General features: G+C 37.0%; 1 protein-coding gene across 1 annotated transcript; it reads left to right on the forward strand.

Moving 5' to 3' along the window:
- The first annotated feature begins 390 nt into the window (after positions 1-390).
- On the forward strand, positions 391-7,443 carry LOC145784340 (cysteine-rich protein 1-like). The gene is made up of 4 exons (XM_082596140.1): positions 391-542; positions 1,735-1,829; positions 2,815-2,872; positions 5,795-7,443. Exons 1-4 carry the CDS (start codon positions 503-505, stop codon positions 5,833-5,835), a joined length of 234 nt encoding a protein of 77 aa, XP_082452266.1. The 5' UTR covers positions 391-502; the 3' UTR covers positions 5,836-7,443.
- The last annotated feature ends 3,547 nt before the right edge of the window (positions 7,444-10,990 follow it).

The following is a 10,990-nucleotide window of genomic DNA, read 5'->3' on the forward strand; positions in this document are numbered from 1 at the left end:
TGTATTCTACCAGAAACAACTTAGGTTTGTGGTACCGAAATAGAGCAAAATCCCGAAAGAGGATTAAGCTGTTTTGTGTCACTCTGATATGTGTTCATTAGTAAACATAAAATGAAAATGTTTAACAGGTAGATAAAATAATTTCCTGTATTTTTCTAATGACTGTAAAGTAGGCTTCCATAAAATGTCAGAAATCAAGCTTTATTTCTGACGTTAATATGATTCTGTTGTGTGCTATTTTGCTGTAGTTTTTATTCATTTCAGCCGCCATTATAAAGTTAGTCATACTGAGAACATTTAGTTTTTCATTATAAAGTTAGTCATATTGAAACGACAGAAATAAAGCTGATTATCTTTTTTAACATCTTGTGCAGCCTAATTTGCAGTTACCAGAAGAACGCAACAAGTTATTTTATTCTTTAATGTCTGTTTGTTCTTGTGTTAAAAGGTTTAAGTTAAATGTTGTTTGGTTTATCAGTGTGCTATTTACAACAAACATAAAATGCCTAAGTGTCCTAAATGCCAGAAAGAAGTTTATTTTGGTGAGTAGGCCTACCTATATGTTTTAAATTATATAATGCACCTTTATTCAGAGAGACTAGAGTACAAGTCTCTACCCTGGTCAAAAATACTATGACATCATAGATTAAAATCCACTAAAAATAAGGGGTGAAGTGTGTGAATAGCGCCTTCACAACTTTACCGTTGTTTTGCTATTTTCTAACCCCAGTCCCTGATGGTTAGGGTTTAGGGTGAGAAAATTACGAAGGAACGTGAAGCAGTGAAAGCATAAAACAGCTTTTGTTTGGTTGAATGTTATTCACACACTTCACCCTATATTTCTTGGTTGGTTTCAATTTATGGCATCATAGTATTTTGGACCCAGGCGAAGGCTTGTACACCCGCTCCCTTTATAGCAAGGGTTTCAAACAAGCGGCCTGTGAGAAATTTTGGTGCAGCCAATAGTGCATTTTTAAACTTTTAAATAATTAGCCTACAGTAGCCTGTGACATATTTTTTCTGTAGATTTAGAAAGATGAAATGCCCTCTAAAATTGCTCAAAAAATCTGAAAATCCCCATCAAGCTTCACATAACTTTTAAGCACTACTGTCGCACCATTTTATTGTTTGTGAGAAACTCAAATTATTACATCACAATCACATTGCCTATATTCACTTATTGTGTGATTATTGTAATAGTAACCTTGGTATTTGCTGAGGTCAGTTCTTCAAGGGTTAATTTTTTCGCGCTTTTGAAAGTTGATTGCTAAATTTTTACTTTCCAGGTGCGTTGCTTCGTTTGCATTCTTTTGTATTTTTTCTTTTTTGTTTATGTTTTTTGGGTTCGTACCGCGTTTTTGTATCTATATATTTGTTTTTAATACCTTTTCTTGCGATTTCTTGATGTGTTCTTACTACGGTACCTTTTTTATTGCGTTTTAACTGTGTTATTTTGTGTATTGACTTCTTATTGTGTAAGCCTATTGTTGCCCTCAGGTTAATTTGCAAGTGGTCATTTGGCCTCAGAGCAATTTAACTTTGAGTCCCTTGCATTATAGCATATCAATTATCAATGTTTAACCGATACCTTAAAAGAAGCAGGTGAAAACGTTTTATAGAAGAATGAGATGATTTAATGAAGACTTGTTAATATGGCCAAGCTTGTACCCACCTATCTGATTGTTTTGAAAGTTTTATCGCAATGCTCATCATATGTATATATTCGATATTTAGCTGAAAAGGTTCAGTCCCTGGGCAAAGACTGGCACCGGCCCTGTCTCCGATGTGTCAAGTGCAACAAGACACTGAGCAGTGGAGCTCATGCAGAGGTAACGTGGCATAAGAAAAAGTAATTTCTGCAACAACTGCAAACAATATGTCAAGTCTACAGATGTTACATGATAGTGTTTGAATTTGTGTCAGTGCTTTAGTGGATCTAGTGTGCTATCTCAGATTGTCTTCAAATACTTATTTGTGACTTCAGTGGCAACCACTTTTTTCAGGATATTTTGCCCTAAGTGCGACTTGTCATACAAAAACTATAATTATCTGAATTACAAGACAAAGTTTGCTAAATATGATCAACCCAACATTATCATTATTTTTATTAAACAATAAATACTATTAATATTACAAATTTAAGTGCTCAATGCCAAGCAGAGCGAATTACATCAAATATAGTTATTACTCTCTAACACCTCTACAGCCTGTTTCACCCCAAAAGGAGGATCATCAGAAGGTCCTTATTCAAATAGAATTCAAAATATAAAATATTCAAATAGAATATTATTTTTATTATGTGTAGCTTTGAGCTGTTTCATTCTGAAGAATTCTAAATTAAACTAAGATAGTATAAGGATTCCCTGCAGCAATAATTGTGCAGTTGAAAAAAGCTACAAACTTTAGGAAATAATGTCTAATGGAGGAGTGAACACCTTTGTGTTATGCACCAGTGCAATGTCCGCCCTATTTGCTCAGTGATTAAGCAGTTAGCACCCAACTCAAGTTCAAATGGCACTGGTTCAGTTCTAGGGCTGTGCACTTGAGCAATGCATTTCAGCATTGCTCTTCATTCAGTGGCACCTAGTGGATGGAATAATTCTCTGGCAACAACATTTCAACAATCAGAAACTTCACTCTGTCAATCTCGGTAACCGGCCCTGCGTCAAGAGCCTCTACAAATATGCGAAACTACCAGGAATAACCTATCAAGGCTTTGTCAGTCCGAGGATAAAGATTCAAAATCAAACCAATGTTGTTGAATTTAAATGCTAAATGTTACGCTTTTTAACGTATTTCACCTTTGATTTGTAGCACCAGGGGAAGCCATACTGCCACAAGCCTTGCTATGCTGCAGAGTTTGGGCCAGGAGGTAGGTAGTCAATAGTCATCACAGTTAGATCAACCTGGTGTTTTATGAGTTATCTCTGGATCAACAACAATTTGCTTCATTTTTGAAAGTATCATTTGGTTCTTGTTTACTTCACAAATGTAGATACAAACAACCCGTTTTAGCTTGATGTGTGTCATTGTTTTATGCGATTCTTTTTCGCCCAATAAAGGAGTCCACATAAAACAATAACACTTACTCCAACACCATTCGTCATAGCACATTACTAGGGAACCGTGTTCCGAAAGTTATTGCAATTCGCCATTACCACAGTGAACTCGCAGCATCAGGCTAAATCAGGTTGTTTGTATCCACATTTGTGAAGTAAGCAACGATCATGCTGCTAAAAGTGAAACTCAATCTATTGCATGACTCTTGTTTGTCCACCTAATAGAGCTCTATAAACAGACATAACTCAGCAACAACACTACATTTAACATTATAAAAAACAAAAAGCGAACGTTTTCGGCTAGTCATACAGCCCTTTTCAAGCCTATAAGAAAATACATATTAAAAGAAATGCTAAAGAATCATATAGTATCACAGCAAAAATATCGTCAAATCTAAACATTTGAGAAACTGCCTTGCTCACACAACAGGATTACTGAAAATTACACAGCACAACGGGTCAAGTATTTGAGAAGTAAAAAATTAATTAATTGTTCAGAAAAGGAATCAGGCAGAATTGCGCAAAATTGACAGAAGCACAACACGAGATCTAGTGACACAAACAAAGCAAATGCGAGAAGCACAAGACGTGATAATTCAATCAAAAACTGTGAAAAGATAAGAAGCTCCGCCAGCAAATAATTGCCTGTTGAGCCCTGGGTTTAAAGATTTGATGATCAATGCCTCGTGAATCTTAGTGTCGAACTCGGACAAACACTTACGAACAATTTTGAAGGACTGCAATGACGGTTTATTGTTAGAGCACGATTGGCAGTTTCTAATATGCTTTTCTAATATTCTATAATGCTCTAACAATAAACCCTCATTGCAGTCCTTCAAAATTGTTCGTAAGTGTTTGTCCGAGTTCGACACCAAGATTCACGAGGCATTGATCATCAAATCTTTAAACCCAGGGCTCAACAGGCAATTATTTGCTGGCGGAGCTTCTTATCTTTTAACAGTTTTTGATTGAATTATCACGTCTTGTGCTTCTCGCATTTGCTTTGTTTGTGTCACTATCTCGTGTTGTGCTTCTGTCAATTTTACGCAATTCTGCCTGATTCCTTTTCTGAACAATTAATTAATTTTTTACTTCTCAAATACTTGACCCGTTGTGCTGTGTAATTTTCAGTTGTCCTTTTGTGTGAGCAAGGCAGTTTCTCAAATGTTTAGATTTGACGATATTTTTGCTGTGATACTATATGATTCTTTAGCATTTCTTTTAATATGTATTTTCTTATAGGCTTGAAAAGGGCTGTATGACTAGCCGAAAACGTTCGCTTTTTGTTTTTTTATAATGTTAAATGTAGTGTTGTTGCTGAGTTATGTCTGTTTATGGTTTAAAAGAGTTACCTCTCTACCCAAATTGTATAATAGAGCTCTGCACTTTCCATGAGGTTTTAATGCTATCGAACGCACAGTTTTTTCTAATGATGACTTAATGTTTTCAAACAAACATAACATGTTATTTTTCCAAACCAATTGTTCGTTGAATCGATTTGTTCACTTTCACCCAACTTTCACCACGCAAATTCCCAACGCCTTGTCCAAATTTCCCCAAACGAGTGATTTTCTTTACTCGAAAACACACGACACAATCCTTAATGATCAAGAAGCATAGCTGTAATTTGGATATACTGTAAATGCATTTATCTTTAAAAGGGAAAAAAATCTTCACTTGCTTGAAACACCAAAAGTCATTCTTAAATTTTTCTTAATTGTATTTGTATTTTCTTACAGACTATCAGACTTTCCTAAATTGTATAGGAACCTTTAATTAATTGTCAAAAGCACTAGGTAAAATGTTTGTGGCACGATTCATGATGCAATACCAACTAGCCCAGCCTCATGGGTGATACACGTGTCTATCGCTGAGGATTCGTGTTGCAGTGCTGCCGAAAAAACTTCCTAAATTGTTGACAAAATTCACTATTGGCAACACTGGCTTAATCCTCACACACAGGAAAACTAATGAATATTGATATATCAACCAGTTCTGCTTGAGTTAATTGTTCTTTTAGAATTTAGAGTATGTTTGTGCAGTAGTGACGACCGTTCCTGTTACAACTGCAAACAGCAGATATTTCGTTGGTAACCAACCCTTATGTAAACATTTAAGTTCATTGATTTAACATAAAAGCTTAGCTAAGAAAAAGATTGGATTTAAAACTTTTATTTACTTGATCATTGATGGCTTTAAACTGAATGGGGAAATTTGTGTGTTGGCTTAGTAACATCTTTTGGCATTGGATTGTCAAATGTCATGTGTGTTGACTTAATTGAAAGGTACGTTTTTTCTGTCTTGTCCAATTTCTTCTCTCTAAAAGCTTTCAGTCTTTGAGCAAATACCACTCAGTGATGGTATTTTTCAATTCCAATTGTGCGGTCATGCACAACCTACAAGTGAAATTGCGCTTTTTATTTAACGAAAATCTCATTTTTGCATTGATTCAACACCACAACTCGAGATAGAGGATACGTACCGTATGGAAGAAGCGTGACTTGATCGATAAAGGGATTACCTTTTGCGCGCTTTATGTGATTATGGTCGCCATATTTGGATAGCGTTATCCACCTCCAGATGTAAAAGTAACGCGAAACTAACATCGTTCCACACCGGCTTACCAGTCCTCTTAAGTTGTTTATTTTATGTTTCAAGTATTTGTGAAAGGTGGATGTTGAAAAATATTGAGCTTTAACAATCCAAGGTGTATGAAACTATCTTTTTATTTCTAGGTTTTGGTCGTGGTGGCACAGAGAGTTACCAGTACAAGTAGTTGGGTACACGTCAGTAATCTACATTTCCTCGTAGTGTTGTACATATATTAGTCCTTCCTCAAAACGTATCATATGTTGCTGCTTTGCGCGACAACGACTACGAACAAAACTTGATTACACTAAACCAGGGGTCACCAAATTACGGCCCGCGGGCCGTAATCGACCCGCAAACTGATTTCATCCGGCCCGCCACGTGCTGCGGAAATAACAGCTGCACTACAACTTTCTGTAAAGGACTGACGTTGCTGTTAATGATTTTTCCATATTGTTTCTTCTTATGTTTCTTTTATCATTAGGCCACCACAAATGGGGACAGCCTAATCCAAATTTGGAAAGATGTAATGTTTTTTCAAGAGCACGATGCAATGTAGTGTATCACAGCAGGGGATAACTTTTCCAGCAACCTTTTGATTTTCATCACAACTTTGCTATTCCACCGCTGACTTTGTTATTTATTGTGCTCAATTCAAGTCAATGGAGATTCTAAATAGTTGTATATCTTTTCGCAATTTGCATCCGGCCCGCAGCTGTTAATCTCGCAGCAATCCGGCCCTCAGAGAAAAAAGTTTGGCGACCCCTGCACTAAACAATTATTGAACTTTGTGTTTTAATCACCCAAGGTGTAAGCTGCATCAGTACGATGAAATACATTCTTCCCAAAGCACCATGCATTGTACCAAGTTGCTGCTTTGCATTATCAGCCTGCAATTCAGCTATTTTCACATCGATTCAATCGATGTAAAAAATGAGTGCTTTGCAGGCTGGATTGATGTTGTTTATTGCAGTAGGCTTTGTCAGTACGCATCAGAACAAAAGCCACATTTGTCACCCAGTTTCCGTTCGCCCACAATATCGCATCAGTTTGCTATCATGGTTATTTTAAACATACTCAATCAATCAATGTTTTATTTGTCAGTAACAGGAACATACTCATCGTAATTGAAACGTCAGCCTAACATTTAACCTCGCAATGCACTGCACACCCGCTTACAAACTGAATGTTCTGCTTTTACGGGTCATCATGTTCGTTTGACGTCAGGTTGAATATCTTCTGAATTTTTAAGTGTGACTTATTTACACGTTGTTGTGATGTAATAGGTAAAACCAGCGACGAACAAAGACATGAATGAAGTGAATATTTGTGATGTTAGAATTTCCATGGTGTGTAACTGAAGTTCTTTTGAAAACTATTACCTCCGAAATGCTTAATTTCAAAAGTTTTATTTGTCATTTTAGAATGATTTTTTTTTTGGTCTTCCCTGGCAGGAAAACTCTTTATTTTTAGTTTTTTACATTGATTAATCGTTGAATCAATGTAACATGACGGATTTTGTTGTTTGGGATACAAACATTTACCTGAATAAAACAAACGTTAATTATGTGCTTTCTGTGTTGTACGCTACTTATTATGTATAAAATTATTGTTTTAGGTTGCCCACAAAGGTGGGCCACGTATTTGTTTGTTTCATTGAGGGAGGTTCCCATTTTAATGAATTAAATGATCGGCTCTCTTGCGCCGTATGTAGCTATAATTCGTAGATGCATCTGCTGCTTGTATATTTCTAAGCAATCGTGAACCAAACAATACATTTGCTGCAAACATTCCAGTCATTTTGTGTTGTACAGTTGTGTATCTTCAATCATAAGCCATTATAGTTTGAGAAAACGTGGAACGACATACCACATAGAAGCCGAATGTGAGAGCTAGATCAAGCAAAGAAACTTGTTGTAAGCTGCAACAGAAACAGACCATCACCGCTGACCAATAATAGCCTAATACAAACTGGTTTTGAAAAGCATCGACTTCCAGTGGGATACTAATGCCTTGTGTATCCCGTTATCATGTGTGTTATGAAACTGGTTGTTAGATACACAGTATACACATTACACATGTTAAAACATCATGTTCCAAGTGGAGTTTACCACAGCCAAAATACTTAACGCCCATTTTTCGAAAAGGTTAAACGTAGGCCAGCTGTTCACAGGGGGGGGGGGGGGTTCAGATGGTACTTTTGGACCGGGGATGAATTCAAGATCCCGGCAACTTTAAGAGATCACCTCGTATTCTTTGAATATAGTGAGTTCGTCTTAGAAATGTCTCAATTTGGAGCCCTAGGATCTCATTGATACCGGGCCCAAATTATCACCTTAACGGCTCTGTTGCTGCGCGATTGGTCTATCTGGGATGCGTGACGTCGACAACACGCAACTAAACAAACAGGATTTTGCACACGCTCGTCAGGAAGAATAGTATCGTGTGCAAAGATAATGTCATTTGTTGCTCTTCATTTCTCATTGTGACACCAGACATCACGGCGATGAAAATAAACATTTACTTTTTGTGTAAAATTGAAGGCTAATCCCTTCCACCTTGTGTTAGTCGCTGTAGCGATACAACCACAACCCAGTTTTATTTTCGACCAATGATAAGTCAATCAAGCGAAACATTGCTGGAGACCGAAATTATTTACCGAGTACAAGAATTTGGCATGGTCGCGACACCTTGAAAAATATTATTGACTGAGTTTCAATGACACAACTTTCAAAGATGTCTTCTAGTTTAGTTTTAGAACAGTAGAATATAGAGCACGCAAGTATACGCCATACATGGAAGTATCCAAATCGCGCGTACATTCAAAGCAAATTCTTATCTGAAGACTCTGGGCATTGTCACAGAAGTGACAGAATGTCAGTTGTCGACGGCTCAGTCGAATGACCATGATACAAAGCAGGCGACGATGCGCGGGACTCAACAATGCAGCGAAATATTTCGAAGGTAAATAGTTCATGAACGTGATACAGATCGTTGCGTGTTTCTCGATGCTTTTAGTTAGTTAGGTACGGTAGTTACTGTCACGAAGTGAAATTTATTGTAGTTTATAAACATTTGCAGATTCCTGATGAGGGCTTAAGTTAAGCCGAAAACGTTATGATGTTGAACTATTTGTAAATATGTAATATACTGTTGTAATGCTCAACCCTGTGTTATTGAAATTACTTTCAATTCTAAAAAGTCATTTGGTATGTTATTTTCGCCAAAAAACTTTTATCTTTCACGTGCTCCTCTGCTACATCTAGGGAAATCTGAAATTGTGTTCACAGACTCTGTAAAATACCTGGGTGTATTTATTGAGAGTTCTCTCTCAGATGAAAATGATATTTCAAGGCAGGTACGCTCTCAGTACTGTGCTGTAAACAATGCAAAATCTCATTTCGCTAAATGCTCACTAAAAAATATTGTATATCGCTCTTATTGTATGTCCTTTTATGCATCCCAGTTGTGGAACAAGTTTAGATCTTCTAGTATAAAACGATTACGTGTTCCTTACAATGATTCTTTTAGAATATTGCACAACTTGCCTCGTTATGTCAGTGCCGGTGAATATCAAGTAATGTACAATATAACAACGTTTGATGCTTTATTGAGGAAAAACATGTTTTCGTTTATCAACCGTTGCATTCACTCCTCAAATCGCTTTATATCAGACCTGATGTAGGGACGGTACATTACGGGACGCGCAACTCCGTTGTTCCGCCAACATTAGAAGGGTCAATTGGAAATTTGACATTTTTTCTACGCTTTGCTGCTGGCTTGCTTTTAACTAAAAACCTTAAATTACTTTAAAACCAACTTCACTCTTCTTATATAACCCATAAAAAATACAATATTTTGTAAATTAGAAAAAATCGTAACCCTTCTAGTGTTGTGGATAAGCCAAAAGCGAATGTAGTTTCGCATCCCTGTGATCTACAATCAGGCGCGGATCTAGAAGATTTTTTCGGGGGGGGCCAGAAAATTCGAAAATTAATTAAAAAGAAAGAAAAAGATAAAACAAATATGAACAATGATACTACGACAGTAGCGTAGCCAGCAATTTTGAAAGGGGGGTTTTGACGGTCGGCGGGAAAAGCCCGACGGCGTCTTCGCCAAAGACGACACCCAGCGGCGGGGGGTCTGGGGGGCACCCCCCAGAAAATTTTGAAAAATTACTTTGAATTTGGTGTATTTTGAGAGCATTTTCAACAAAAGTGTGGGCAAAAATATTCCTGTAAAATGGTGCTGTCTGGTGGCATAGCAAAAGGATAAGATCATGTTTTCTTTGGCATTTTTTGGTAGTAAAGCTAAGTCTCTATGTTTTCTTGTTGCTAATTCCTGGCTGAGATATTTGAATGTTTGGTATTGGCAAAACTCGCTCTTTTAATGCAGTTTCGTTTAAAATTAGGCAAACTTTGTTTTAGAGTCATAGAGACTGAAAGCATCATTCTAAATATCGTGGAGTCACACGCGTGCCAAAGGGAGAGGAGTTGTAACCCCCAACCCCCCCCCCTTGGCTACGCCACTATTAATACTACGACATATACGATATGCCATAAAATAAAATAGACATTAAAAGAAACAGCCATTTTCATCAATTGTGAATGTTTAAAAAATACATTTTGCTTGAATAAAAATTGCTAAGCAAGCAAAGTAAACTTGAAATCTGGTTAAAACCCTATATGCAGTGTCCATGACCAATTGGATGTTTGCAGGCATATACGGCGATTGATTGAAATTATAATGAAGGCTAAAAACTATAAAACGGCCATTCAAGGTTTCAGATTGTTTCAACTGACGTCATTTGGTTCAGCGTTGGTTTCAGCTGAGTCATCTCAAACAAATGTTGCTATTAAAATGTATTTGAAATTGTATGAAAGAAAATAACGGAGTCTGATCGATGGATAATTTCAACCATAATAATATCAAAAAATTATCCCCCCCCCCCCCCCCGGATAAGTTAAGTCCGCCGTGGGACTAATATCAGCTGTTTAGACGCATATCAAACGATTTGATGCGGATACATAGAATTTCAAGAATAATTCCTCATAACATTTCGGGGGGGGCCCGGGCCCCCCCCATAAATCCGCGCCTGTCTACAATCCCTACCTGATGTCATCTGATTGTTTTTATCGTTCTGAATACTTTCAATTCTTCCAACGCTCATTGTATATAAATTTGTAACAGGAGATAGCCCATTTAGTGAGCTTTTAAACCGACGGCATCCAAAGTGGCTCTCTGTGACCTTTGTGCATTTGCAGTTTGTGTATTATTTCGTTGTTTTTGCTTTGGATATGGACAACTTTGTCTGACGCAAATAAATAATAATAATAATTGTT

This window comes from Aplidium turbinatum, chromosome 15, assembly GCF_918807975.1.
Source record: "Aplidium turbinatum chromosome 15, kaAplTurb1.1, whole genome shotgun sequence".
NCBI classification, from domain to species: Eukaryota; Metazoa; Chordata; class Ascidiacea; order Aplousobranchia; family Polyclinidae; genus Aplidium; species Aplidium turbinatum.

Coding starts and splice junctions, on each gene's coding strand:
- LOC145784340 (XM_082596140.1), top strand. CDS start 503: ATGCCTAAGTGTCCTAAATGCCAGAAAGAAGTTTATTTTG. Junction 1,830..2,814: donor GCAGTGGAGCTCATGCAGAG/GTAACGTGGCAT, acceptor TTTGATTTGTAG/CACCAGGGGAAGCCATACTG. Junction 2,873..5,794: donor TGCAGAGTTTGGGCCAGGAG/GTAGGTAGTCAA, acceptor TTTTATTTCTAG/GTTTTGGTCGTGGTGGCACA.